A 14,000-nucleotide genomic window follows, 5' to 3' on the forward strand; every position below is an offset into this window, starting at 1 on the left:
TCATCCCCACAGAAACAATGTGTGTCCCCCAGAGCCGAGCACTAAGCGAGGAGCAAGAGGAGGTGACGGAGGAAAAACTCCGTCGCGCCCCCCCCCCCCCCCCCCCCCCCCCGTGCGGAATGGGCTCGACCGGGGGAAGGCCGGCCAGAGGGCTGGGTGGTGTTTACGGAAGAGCGGCGTCGAGCCGGGCTGACCCCCCCCCCCCCATCCACGGAGATGGGCGCGGCCTCCTCACAAAGCCCTGCCCCCGAGCCGCCCTAAGGCTGGGCGGTGTGTGGGCTTCCGCGGGGGGGGGCGTTGGATGGGGGCGAGTGAGGTGGGTAAAGGCAGCATATCACGGCGGGCCCGTCTTTTGTTCGTTCTGCTGCTGAGGAAGCTTTAAATTTGCTCCTAGCCCCGGTACCCTGCTCAGTGACAGGGGTCAGACTCCCCCCGCCGCCATCTTGCCTCCCCCACTGCCCCCCGCCGCCATCTTGGCCTCAGGGCAAGTATGAGGCATTGAGTACCTGTGGCATTAGGAGGCCCGGTTAGCACCTGCTGAGGAACGCAGCGCTGAAGCAGTTGTTACCGATGCCTTGCTCATTGCTGAGTGGCCTTACCAACGAGCAGGCTCACACACCTGCTGGGCAGCAATGCCTGACGGGGCTGCCATCGCTTCCTGCCACAGGAGCTGTGTGCTGCCCTCTCCTTGCCTCCCAGGAAGCACGGAGGGCAGAACGCTGGCAGTCATTAGTAGCTGCCTCAGAGATGAAACCAAGCCCTGCTGCTTAGGGAGACAGAGAGCTCCCCTTCCTGTGGACAACGACACTTAAGACAAGAACTGTGTGGACAGTTGTTGCATTCTCAAAGACCAAAGCCTGCTGTAGGTTTTATGAATGCAGGGTGTACTGTTTGCCCTTGCAAGAGCCAAGGGTCCTGTTCAGGCAGCAGTAGTGGCTCCCAGAGAAGAGAACACCTGTCAGCCCTGATGCTCTAGTCCAGCCTTTGGAGACGTTAAATGAGATTAAATGCAACAGCCTAATCCGCTTGCGTCCATAAAGAAGACAGCATTTTAAATAACTATGTTTGTACTACTTTGTCCTAGTTTTTGCATGACGCATGGCGGCGATCATCTCAGAGAAGCTTGTAAGAGCTTTGGAGAAGACTGACAGGCTACAGCTGGACTGCCATGTACAGGACTGTTTTTACTTACAAATATATTATTTATTATATATTTCATACATTTTGGATGGGAGTGAAGAAAACACAAACTCTGATCTTTGCTGTGATGGCTGCTGTTGTCCTTTGTTAATTAAACAGCTGTATCATATAAACTTGCACAAACAGTGCTTGGAACAAGCATCGGGGCAGTGGCTCAGGGACCATTTGGTGTGCCTTCTGTACAGGCCAGCAACTGCAGAAGCCTCTGGTGCTCAGGACTACTCAGACAGGGGAAAGGGATGCCCCGCCAAGTAAACTAGCTTATAAAAGTACTCCTGAAAAGAATGGCTTTAAAACAGTATTTTCTTTTTATTTACAGCACTGCCCTTCCCCATAGCACGCTGGCTGATTGAAAGCCATCTATAGTACCCAGCTTTCTTTATTGCTCTAGAGAGAGACCAAGGCAATGAGGCACCAAATTCTTGCTTGAGGATTCCAGTGTACAGGCCTACACACTGTAGTACTTAGCACTTAACCACTTTTTTAGTTTCAGTTCCTCATGGTCCAGAGAACATGAAGCTATAGTCCACTCTGCAGATCTTGAGGAAAATTATTTACTGTAGAGATTTTCACCATGGAGAAATGTCATTCATTTCTCATCACCTGTGTCTTCTGCAGTGTTAGCCAGGAAAATAATTGTACAGCCTTTACATTTGTTCTAGTCAATCAAAAAGATCAATGTCCATTTCTCATAAGGACGTACAGGCACAATTGAAGTTTGACTGGTGTCTCAGGTTGGCCTTCATTATTGGCCTTTCTTTAGAGAACCACTGTTAACTGAAATGAAATAATAATTTGTGCTCAGCCTTTGCAGCAAGCTAGCTCATAACTTTTCCTTATCAGTAAAACTGGCAGAGACAATAAAGCTTACATTTAACGCACTGTTTTATCCTCCCCAAGGCAACGTGGCTACTGAATGATAAGTGCAGCTGCATCTGGCCCTGCAGGTCAGAAATGTCCCAGTGTGTGACTGACTGATGGCTACAGTGGGAGGAGAGGGAAAGGGCAAGGCATGTTGTTGTTTACACCAGGGCTCATGACAACAAAGTTGAGAACATATCTTGAAGTCACAAGATATTTCGCCCTAATCCTAATAACTGAGCCGGGCAGACTGGCTTTACCACTAACAGATGGATGTTAAGACTTTGAGTTGCCTGAGACCATCAGGCCCAGATTTCATAATAGGCTCAAGGGCAAGACAAAAAGTCTGCAAAATAGGTGTAAAAATGCTATCTCCACCTGCGCTTCAATTAGGTATTCCAGGGAGAAGTCAGTCCTGTGAGAAGGAAACAAGACTGCTGCTTTTTCCCACTGACTATTCAAATTTAATACAGGCAAAACTGACCCTATGTGAGTGCTGAGTTCCTCACTAGGGTCAGGGCGGTCAGCTAACCAAGTTCTGTGGCATCTGTAATCTGGAGTCACTCCAGCATCCTTTCCAGTGAGAGGCTTTTGACCTCATATCTGTGTGTGTGACAGAATTATGGTGATACATGCCCAAGACGTTTAACTGCTATGTTTTCCTTTCATGACCCATGCCAGTAGTTACTAAGTGGAATATCATGTATAGGCTGAATACTTTGGTTCACACAAATCCTTGGCATAAAGATCAGATGGCTGAAATATGGGGCTGTGTGATCCTGCCTAGGTTTAGGATTCACTGTCTCTGAGGAATACTCAATCCAAACTTTATTTAAAAAAAAGAGAAGAATGTTCTGGAAATCCAAGTGAAAACAGACAAGAAAATGTCTTCCAAGACAAGACTTGGTCGGATTTCTTGCTGTAATCAAATAGTGGAATAGATACATTAGCACCCCAAGCTTTTCTCTTGTAAGGAGTTACGGCTTGCATGTATACGTAAAGAACTTCCACTCATGGAATAATTCCTGGCAAACAAATGCATTTCAGCATAACACAAAAGCACACGAAGGAAATAAATCAAATTTGCACTAGTAGTTCAGCAGCCTAGGTACAGAACTGGAAAGAGCTTCTTGCTTGTAACATTTTGTTATGTCTTCAAGACCCAAAACTATGTATGAAAGATCTCTGCCCAGAAGTCTGAGTAGAGCTTTGAAGGATTATTTTCATTGATTGTATGTCTTGCACAGAATTGCTCTTCACTTTCATCCCACACATTTCTTTAATACAGGCAAATAACAGATACAAACATGAACACAGACTTTTTCAAAGTTAGCTTTACATAGAAAGATACATACTAAAATGCAGGGAAAAAAAGCAAGGTCTGAGGGAGTAACCAACTGCCAAGAGCTTTTTGTTGCATTGTTCCTTAAAAACAAACCAGCAAATCGTTTTGAAATCAACACCAGTACTATTTATTGTTTGATAGTTGTTTGCTCTTAGCCCAGGTCTAACTCCATGATTGCTTTGCATGTTACTCCTTATGAACCTCCTGAGAAAACTCAAGGCAAAAGCATTGATACAAGTCTACCAGGTAAAGCCTCTTCCCTAATAGCTGTGAAAGAAAGGGGCAATAAAGAATCAGCTTACATTGTTCACCATCTGGTGATTAAACGATAAAATAAAAAAGAATCCTTGATAGTCCATCCTGGTGACCTACTTGCTCAGCATGTCTATCAGGAAAAAAGGAGGCGGCATTAAAAACTGAGCGGCCTCATTTCTGTCTGAAGTAAAGGTAAGCACTGGGACAAAGCAGCAGAGAAGACATTTTTGCATGTTTTGCTATTTAGGATTCTCCAGTTACAAACTCTGTCATATTGGATGCTTTATCACAACACTGTTCCAAGTCGAGAATGCTGGCTCCAAGGATTGGAAGCTGCCAGCTTTATGCAGACACCACCTGACTGCAAACTGTCCCTAACCAGCTTTGAAATATCATCTCCAATATGCATTTTGCTCTGAATCTTCAGGCACCTCACTTAACAGAAAAAAAGTTTTTTTGGTAGGAATGGTGAGACACTGGCACTGTCCAGAGAGGTGGTGGACCCCCATTCCGGGAGACATCTAAGGCCAGAGTGGAGGGGCTCTGAGCACCCTGGTCTAGCTGTGGGTGTCCTGGTTCATTGCAGGGGAGTTGGATTAGATGGCCTTTGGGGGTCCCTTCCAACTCATATGATTCTGTGGACAGAACAAACTTTGCTTTCACTTTCAGAGGGAACAGTGAAGTACTGTTCAGCACAGGGGGTTCAAGAACTGAGGAAAGGCAAGTAAACTGCAAGTGCAATGTATTCCATCAGCATATACAAAGAAGTCTGTATTGCTGCTGCCTGGATGTTGAGGTTAAAAGAAAGCATCCCTTAGTTGCTTTTTGTCAGTTAGGACTCACTTCCAGAACTATAACCCACAGTTAAAAAAGTCAGATGCTGTGACCACCTTTGCCTTGCCCCTGTGCGCGATCGTAGAATCATTAAGGTTGGAAAGACCACTATGCTCATCTAGTCCAACCATCAGCCCATGTCTGTGACTGCTTTAGCCCATGTCACTGATGGAATCATAGAATGGCCTGGGCTGAAAAGGACCACAATGATCATCTAGTTTCAACCCCCCTGCTGTGTGCAGGGTCACCAATGACCAGACCAGGCTGCCCAGAGCCACATCCAGCCTGGGTTTGAATGCCTCCAGGGATGGGGCATCCACCACCTCCTTGGGCAACCCAGCATGACAGCTTCTCTTTTCTGGAACACTTCCAGGGACAGTGACTCCACCACCTCCCTGGGCAGACTGTGCCAGTGCAGCACCACTCTTACCGAGATTTTTTTCCTAATATCCAACCTGATGTGTGGACACTTTTACATTAAGGGGCATTGTTACCTGAAAGGTCACCAATCCCCCATCCCTTAATCCATCACTGACTAAGGGGGTACACTGAAAGGTCTGTGCCCAGAACATCCTTACATCTTTCAGTGAGCTGGCAGAGAAGTTGGGTGCCTATCAGCCAACAGTCACTATGCTAACTGCTGCCACCAGCGCAAAAGAAATTAAAAAGAGGTACGATGCTGATGAATTGAAGGCGTGTTTTTGACACGCCTAAATTTTCCTGCAGCACGGTCTGTCCTATAGCCCGCACAGGGCTTCGGTGCCGCGCAGTGCAGCGCCGCGTTCCCCTCGGCGCTGGGGACGGCCTCGCTGCCCGCCCCCACAGAGACGGCTCTGTCCCCGTCTGCGTGGCGGCGGGCTGCCCCGCGGGGGCCCAGGCCCGGCCCCGCGTGCGTGGCGGTTTCGCGGAGCGGGGCGGGGCGGGGAGCGGGCGCTGCCCGGGCCGGCGCCCCCGCCCCATCGCACGGCGGCGGCGGCTTCCCTCCTTCCTTTCCTCCCTCCCTCCTTTCCTCCCGCCTTCGCTCCCCTCCTGCCTCCTTCGCTCCCGCCGCTCCCGCTCGGCGCACGGGGTCGGCCCCGTCCCGCCATGTCGGCCGCCAAGCACCGGGGCCCCAAGGGGGGCAGCCCGCCCGCCGCCGCCAACGAGCGGGGCGCGCAGCCGGGCGGCTCCGAGGAGGCGGCGGCCAAGAAGCCGGCGGCGGCGTCTCACGGCCGGGGCGGCCGGTCCGGGGCGGGGGGCGGAGGGGGCCGTTCCGGAGCCGGCCCGCGGCGCGGCTGGGCGCTGCTGCTGGGCGCCGCCGTGGTGCTGGGTGCCGCGCTGCCCGCCGGCTGGTACGTGCGGCAGCTGCGGGAGGAGGTCGGGCGGAGCGCCCGCGAGAGGGAGGCCTCGGGGCGGCAGCGACAAGAGCTGGCCGCCACGCTGGACGCCGTGGTGCAGAAGGTAGCGGGGGCGGCGGGCGGGGGGAGAGCGCCCCGAGGCGGACGTCGGGCGTGGGGGAAGGGGGTGCGCCGCCGAGCCGCGTCAGTGAGGATGCTGTCGTGGACCGCGGGGCCTCCTGAGGAGTCCGCCCAGCTGGGCTCGCTCGGTGCGAAGCCATTTTATGTAAAGCGGCCGGCACGCTGACGTGGTGGTGGGAGAGCAGACCGTGCCGCCGGGATTTCCACCATTGCGAAGTTAAAAGGGAGCCTTCTGGACACGTCCGATGTGCGCCGAGGCCGGAGGTGTCAGTAGTACGGCTGAGCGTGGATGTGGATGTGGACGTGGCAGGAGCTGCTGTGATGCTGCGCACAGACCCTCGGTCGACAGTGGAGGTGCAGAGCCGTGCCACGAGCACTGCTCCAGCTACAGGGCCTGCCCGGCTCCTGCTGTCTGTAGCACGGAGTGCGGGGCCAGGATGGCCAGCATCGCAGCAGAGATGTGGAGTGGTTGACAAAGGGTGTGGCTCGAGGGACGCAGAGGAAACACTCCTGAGTTTTTTCACTTGAGCATTACTAGCCCTCGAGCCAGAGCTTCACAAATGCACTGCCCATCTGGATATGTCCCTGGGTGCTTAAAACCTTAATAACACGGTGAATGTGAAAGCATATAATCAAAATATCAGTCTTCCATCTGGGGTGTAGTGCAGTGGGCTTGCAGGCAGTGTTTGAAGTTAGGGCCAAGACCAAGGCGGGGAAATTCCTGTCTCAGCTTAACTGCTGGGAGCTGCCTCCTGTGGGTGCCTGGCTCCCTGCGGGCCAAGAGCTTGTAGGATGAGCCTCAGCCATAGCTCTGTCACAGGAAGGGAACAGAAGATTCCCGTGAGAGGGGAAAGGGATGTAAGAATGCAGGGCCTTAGCAGCGTTTCGGAAGCAGACTGTAAGTAAGCCCGTCAAATTCACGAAAGGGTGCTGTTTGCTGCCTCTGTCTCTGCATTGTTGCAGATAACCTCAGATATCTTTTGCATATTCTGTGAGATAGGTATGTAGAGTTAGTTTATAAATAGTTGCTTTGAAAGAGAACCAAAACTTCGCTTGCCTGTTCCTAACAGATGGCTGAGGTGAGACACTCTAATACAAGAGTAAGAGGTGGGAAATGAAGGTAACACAGAGTTTCGGTGTAACCCTTGAAAGCTCTGTGGCTTTGTACTGCACTTACTGAAGAGTGTACTTGAAGGAGAGGAGCCCAGACTTTTATTTTGCCATTGCACATACGTGTGGGGTCCTGCACTGTACTTAGAGGGTGCTGGGTGGAGCTATCTCCTCTTCAGTCTTCTACTGCAGAAGGCTTTTGTCAGGGGTGTTATATAAACTCATCTGCTTTACAAATCAGCAGGAGGAGGAAAAAGGAAATGATGTGGAAGTCTGGACTAATATAGCACAGTTTTCAGAGAGATGTCCCCTGCCTTTTTCTGATGGCTTTTCTCAGGCTGACGTGTGAAGATGGTTAATTAAAAATATGAGTTTGGCAGTTTGGCAAATTCCCTCATAAGATGGGGAGGAGAACTTTGGTATACTCTCCTCCCAGATTTCTGAATTCCATCTATAGTGATATGGAAAACACTCTCTGTGTGGAAAAAAGTCAGAATGAATGACAGTCAAGACATAATGAAAGTGAGGTTGGTGAGTCAGAGGAATGGCTCTTGCCTAGCTGCAATAAGTGTGGCAGTATCACCTGCATTTTTCCCCCTTTCATTCATTTCTTGTTTCATGCATGAGCATGAGACAGTACAAGTGTGAGGAATGTAAAGTTGTTGCAAATGTTTTTACAGAGGAGAGGATAAAGGAAGTAATCTTTATGGGTGTTCTTAAAACTTCAGGGATCCTTTGGAGCAAGGCCAGGTTACATGGCTGAAGCCTGCAGTCCTTTCTTTGTGCAGCCTTCCCTTAAAATCTTGGCAAGGGGTTTAGTTTTGCAAAAATACAAATGAATAACTTATTTTCTTGTTAGTAAGTCTATTAAGTGTTTTGAGATGAATTTCTAGGCTCAGAGGCTGACAAGGAACTGCTAGAGCCATTCTCAGTTGAAAAGAAAATTTTCTTTCTAATGTATGTATTTCTTTCTAATACATAAAATAAAACCACCTTTCCAGCTGTGTATCTAATCAGTAAACGTGGCAGCACATGTGGCATGACTGATTAATATACCCTTCAGCAATAGGCATGAGGCAAGGCTGCACACATTACTCAGCACTTGCCATCCTGCCAAAGCCTTGAGGTATTTTGTTCATGATGAGTTCCTGTTGCAGCCAGTGGGAGTGCTTACTCTACAAACTAAAAAAGTACAACCCACACATGCACAAAAAGAAAACCCAAAAACTTCTCAGCAGTCTTGAGACCAGTATTCTACTTGGCCCCAAAATTAAGTAACACATTCTTTCCTGTTGGTGTGCCTGGGCAAATATGAGAGCAGATGAGCTTGATGGCTACTCACCCCTTGCCCATTTCCCTGTTGCTGCCATTAGAACCCCAATAAAGACAGTTTTTGTAGTTGAGAAGCTTAATAGCACACCTGAGCTATGGTAATAACCTGTGTTAGCTTGAGACAGAAGTCAGTCAGTCCCTTTGACTGCTGCTACAGCTTTGTTCTCAGCCCATGTGCATGCATGCACCCCTGCTCACTAACAGTGTGTTTGTATATGCGTAATCAGGTACTGCTGATTTAGAACAATGAAGCCTTTCTCTGTTTTTATGTTAAAAACTAGTTAACAAGAAAAACTGGTCTTCAGGAACAGCAAAATGTCATGATTAATGCTTCCATTCCCCAGCTATTCCCAGCTCCCCTTTTCCCCTAGTTTTTCTCAGTTATACTTCATGTTCAGGTGCTGACCTCAGGTTTAATCTCCTGGTAGAGTGTAATTTTACATGTTCTGTATTCAGAAGTGCATGCAGGATAGTGTTTGTTCTTTGTTTTGTTTTCTTCCTTAGTAAAGACTTGCAGCCCACAGGAATCATGTAGAGTAGGAGTGGCTCAGGGTTACAGATGCAAACTCTGGAGGCTTGAGCTTGATTTTTCACTGCCATGGATTTCCTGGATAATCTAAGGCAGGTCAGTGAGGTCAAGGGTCCTCACTGGAGGGTATGTATATAGATCTGTAAGGCTTAAATGATGTATCTGTGTGCCATAGGGTGATTTCAGGTAGGGAGCATGAGGGGACTACGTGAGGGAGCAAGGGCCATCAGGATCTTAGTAAAGATGCAGGTAAGGATAAAATTGTGTTAACCATCTGGCTTTTTGTTTTAGGTGCGTTCCCTTCAAGCCACATTTGGAGATTTTGAATCCATGATGAAAATTGCTCAGCAGAAGCAGGAGGTTACTGAGAAGGCGGTGAAGCAAGGGGAGAATGAAATTAATCGGATCAGCGAAGTGCTTCAGAAGCTGCAAAATGAAATTTTGAAAGACTTGTCTGATGGCATCCACATGGTGAAGGATGCAAGGGAACGAGACTTTACATCACTGGAAAACACAGTGGAAGAGAGACTAACGGAGCTAACCAAGTCTATCAATGATAACATTGCTGTATTCACTGAAGTCCAGCAGAGGAGCCAAGATGAAATAAAAAACATGAAAGCAAAAGTTGATTCACTAGAAAAAGCGGATGAGTATAAGCATGAAATAAAGGTGCTAAAGGATGCATTTGGCGAGATGCAAGCATCCATGAAAACCAAAGAAAAAGACATAGAGACCTTGAAGAATACAATAAACTCCATGGAGTCTGATGTTTATACTGAAGTGAAAGAGTTAGTCAATCTCAAACAGGAGCATGAGAAATTCAAAGAGGCTGCAGACACTGAGCACCTCTCATTAAAAGCTTTACAAGATAAAGTTCTGAGAGCAGAGGAGTCTATTATGCAGCTCCCTGATGACGTTAAAAGACTTGATGAAGATTTACTGCGTATTAAAGCTGAGCTCAGCAAATGGGAAGAAAATGAACTCTTTAGAAAAGCATTAGAAACTTTTGAAAATAACAGCGAAGGACTGGAGTCTCGATTGAGGCACATAGAGGAGAGCTTGAAGTCTGTAAGCTCTGTTGCTTCTCAGCATGACGAAAAGTTACAATCATTCCTTTCTAAGGAGGCAGAGTATGACAACAAGCTCAGTACTCTAGAACAAAGCATGAGTGGTCTTCAGGGAATCACAGATATGGACATAACTTCAGTCTCAGACGTTCTGAAAAATCTTGGTGAATCACAGACTTCACTGTACAATGATGTAGAGGACTTAAGAAGAAGTATCAGTGACTTGCCATCCTCGGGTGTCCTTCAGGATGTCCAGAAGCAAATTAGTATTTTGTTGGATCAAGGAAGTCTTCAGATGGGTCAAGCACATTCTCAAGGATATCTTGAAAAATTTAATTCTGTGGAAGGCTCTGTAGATGAACTGAGATCTTCTGTCAGCCAGGTTGATTCTGATTTGAAAATGATCAGAACTGCAGTGGATAGTTTAGTCTCCTACTCTGTGAAAATCGAGAATAATGAGAACAACTTGGAGTCTGTCAAGAGCTCCATAGAGGACCTGAGGAATGATCTGGAAAGATTGTTTGTGAAAGTTGAAAAAATACATGAAAAAGTTTAGGCAGCATTGCTCCTTGTGCATATATTGGATTAAAGAAAATAGCTTTTGTATGCCCAGTTTTTTACTCTTTTTAAAAGCAATTTGATACCTCCAAAGAGAATACTTTAATAATAGAGACAGTTCTGCTTATTTCCTTTATTTCTCTTTTTGTGTAGTTGTTTTTTTTTTCTTTTTTTTTTTTTTTTCTATTTTATTTTGAGAAAACATGAGTTTAATTATGGGTTGAGTTTCTAAGCGCTTCTGTTCTCTGTAAAGTTGTACCACTGCAACTGTAGTGGTGTAACTAAGGCACTACAGCCTCATCAGCGTGGGCACATATTTAACGGTATGAAGGTGTTTCACACTATGACATTAGAAATCCCACACCAAAGGACCACAGCTATTCTGGTATGAAAAGTGTACTGCCATATGCACTGAGGATTTTACTTGTGAGTGTGGTTTAAAAAGCAGATGAACAAACCTGTCACCCTGTCAAATGAAGAGACCTATCACCCTGATCAGCTTTGAAGCAAATCACCCATTTCTGCAGTTGTGGCTCAGCCATGGGGTCAGTTTACCAGCTACCAGCTGAGTTATAGTCCATTTCTTTGTGCCCTTAAACTGTACCGTGGAACTAATGGGAAAGCTGGACCTCCAGTAGGGAGAGGTTTGAAGTGGTATTGCTTGGGCATGAGACCTAAGAGAGGTGCTCCACCATATGGCTGGAGAGGTCAATTGCTTGTGGGTTTCTGTACCGGCAACTTTAGCTGCTGGTGCAAAAGACTGGTGCTCAGAAGGAATGTCTGCAAAGTGGGTACAGTAATTCCTGTTGTATTTTTGGGCTGTTTACATGACAAGGCTGTTTCTTTTTCATAGAGACCTAAGACTCCATGATACAGAATTTTCTGTAAAAATGATCACAAATGAGAAAAGAGGACTAAAATTGCAGCAGTCATGTTTCCTGTATAGCAGTCATGTTAATAATAATAATAATAATAATACACTTCACAACACAGAAGGGGGGAAATCAACATGAAAAAAGCAGAATTGCTTCTAAGGTATATACATTTCCAACTTTTCACACAGCTGACAATGACCTGAACTTAGAGACAATTCCTTATGACTGGTTGCCCTTTGTATCTGCCTGGGGCACCACTAGTGAAGGATTCTTCCTGTGACTGGTTGAGAGAGAGGAAAATGCGTCACAGTGCTCCAGGTGTTTATGTTCATTTCAAAATCACTTTCATACTGAACTTTTTTGGTTTTCTGCCTGAAAGGATATCCCTCTGTTTCAAGTTTACTTTTGAACTTTGAAGATTTGGTACAGGGTTCTGCACATAGATATCTTGAAAATAGGGACCACCGCTGGCTTTTGTGCATTGTGCCCACCTCAGCCTGCACTTTGGCTACATTAGGAAAATCATTCCTGGAAATAGCACTTGTCTAAAGTGGTGTGTTGGTGGAAACAGCACAAGTAAAAGGGAGTTCTCTTAGTTAAATAAGATAGCAAACTGTATCTTGTGTTGTTCACACTGTAAACAGGAAAGAACTGCTGGCAAAGAAAGGGACCCATGGCATTAAGATAACTGTTGTCACTGTTTGAACTGCACTGTTCTTCTTCTCAAGTTCTTGAACAATGTTGTTTAGGTTACTGTGAAATGAACTGTATGGCTTGTTTGCAGTATTTTTAATGCATAATAAATGTTCGGAATATTCTTTGCACCTTTTTTTTTTTTTGTTTGCTGTAGTGTTTGCTTCTACTTAATGTAGAGGTTCCCATTGGGTAGAGGAAAGGGCCTGAGGGAAGGACCAGAGCTTTATACTGAGGAGGTACACAGCCCTTGACTTTTCAGCTTTCACTGGAGGTAGTTTAGCTGCTGTGCTTACAGAGGAACTCTTGATGGATTTTGAGCCTCATCAGTGCTGCAGTGTTGTCTAGAATGCTCAGGAGCTTAGGTTGATAGTTGCAGGTGAGAAATACATGATGAATGCAGTGAATGCAAGTGAGGCTAGATGCCACTAGTAATGCCATTGGTGAGACTTTCTCAATGCCCAAAGTACGTAGAACAGAAATAATGTACAGAAAGGACCTACATAACCTTTGTGAAATGTCTGCACCTTGTGGGTAGCTTTGAACACTGGACTGCAAGGTCTGAAGCTGGCAACATCTCCATGAAGGGTGCCTGACTTGAAAAAGTTTAGGAAAGGCGGATATCATTTTGATTACCCTGAAGATGAATACAAGCCTGCTGCGTAAGTAGCTTTGGTATGGTAAGGGCCAAAGCTTATTTCTCCTGTTCTGCTTACAGTGTTGGCAAAGAATTTGGCCCATGATGATGTAACTGCACCAGTGGACAAGGGAGGAGCCACTGATATCATCTGTCTGGACTTCAGTAAGACATTTGATATAGTCTCACATAACATTCTTCTCTCCATGGGTGAAAAGACATGGATTTGACAAGTGGACTGTTTCATGACAAGAATCTGGTTGCAAAATCATACCTGGAAAGTAGTGGTGAATGGCTCAGTGTCCAGATGGAGACCAGTGACAGATGGTGTCCCTCAGGGGTCAGCACTGGGACCAGTGCTCTTCAGTATCTTCATCAATGACATCAGCAGTAGACAAGTTTGCAGATGACACCAAGCTGTATGCTATGATGGACATGCATGAGGGATGGAATGCCATTCAGAGAGACCTAGACAGTGAGCAGGGGAGAACCTCATGAGGTTCAACAAATCCAAGTGCAAGATCTGCAGCTGGGTCATGGCAACCCCCGTTACCAGTACGAGCTGGGGGATGAAAGGATTGATTGATCGCAGCCCTGCCAAAAAACGCTTGTGGGCACTGGTGGACAGCAAGCTGGACATGAGCCAGTAATGTGCCTTCAAAGCCCAGAAAGCCAACTGTATCCTTGGCGGCATCAAAGAAAGCATGGCCAACAGAGTGAGGGAGGTGATCCTGCCCTCCAACTCTGTGCTGGTGAGACCTTGCCTGGAGTACTGAGTTCAGATGTGGAATCCTCAGTACAGGAGAGCCATGGACCTGTTGGAGTCCATCCAGAGGGCCACAAAAATGATCCAAGGGATGGAACACCTCTCCTATGAGGATAGGCTATAGAGTTGGGGCTGTTCAGCCCAGAGAAGAGAAGGATCCGGGGAGACCTGAGAGTGGTCTGAGAGAGTACTAAAAGGGGGCTGTAAGAAGGTGAGGGACAGACTGTTTAGCAAGGTCTGTTGTGAGAAGACAAGGGGAAATGGTTTCAAACTACAAGAGGGAAAATTTAGATTGGACGTAAGGGAGATGATTTTTACAATCAAGTTGGTGAGGCACTGGCCCAGGTTGCTCAGTGAGGAGGTGGATCCCCCATCCATGGAGACACCCAAGGTCAGGCTGGAGAGGCTCTGATCACCCTGATCTCCTGTGGGAGTCAAAGCCATTTGGCTAGATGGCTTTTAATGGTCCTTTCCAAGTCAG

The 14,000-nt window shown here is 47.0% G+C and overlaps 1 protein-coding gene across 1 annotated transcript; it reads left to right on the top strand.

The window, feature by feature from the left end:
* Positions 1 to 5,439: 5,439 nt before the first annotated feature.
* Positions 5,440 to 12,252, top strand: CKAP4 (cytoskeleton associated protein 4). The gene is made up of 2 exons (XM_048969100.1): positions 5,440 to 5,935; positions 9,215 to 12,252. Exons 1-2 carry the CDS (start codon positions 5,582 to 5,584, stop codon positions 10,544 to 10,546), a joined length of 1,686 nt encoding a protein of 561 aa, XP_048825057.1. The 5' UTR covers positions 5,440 to 5,581; the 3' UTR covers positions 10,547 to 12,252.
* The last annotated feature ends 1,748 nt before the right edge of the window (positions 12,253 to 14,000 follow it).

Source organism: Lagopus muta, chromosome 1, assembly GCF_023343835.1.
Source record: "Lagopus muta isolate bLagMut1 chromosome 1, bLagMut1 primary, whole genome shotgun sequence".
Classification (NCBI taxonomy): Eukaryota; Metazoa; Chordata; class Aves; order Galliformes; family Phasianidae; genus Lagopus; species Lagopus muta.

What these genes read in the sequence shown, in the direction of transcription:
- CKAP4 (XM_048969100.1), top strand. Translation starts at nt 5,582, where the DNA reads ATGTCGGCCGCCAAGCACCGGGGCCCCAAGGGGGGCAGCCCGCCCGCC. An exon ending in TGGACGCCGTGGTGCAGAAG is followed by an intron (nt 5,936 to 9,214) that starts GTAGCGGGGGCG and finishes TTTTTGTTTTAG; the next exon opens with GTGCGTTCCCTTCAAGCCAC.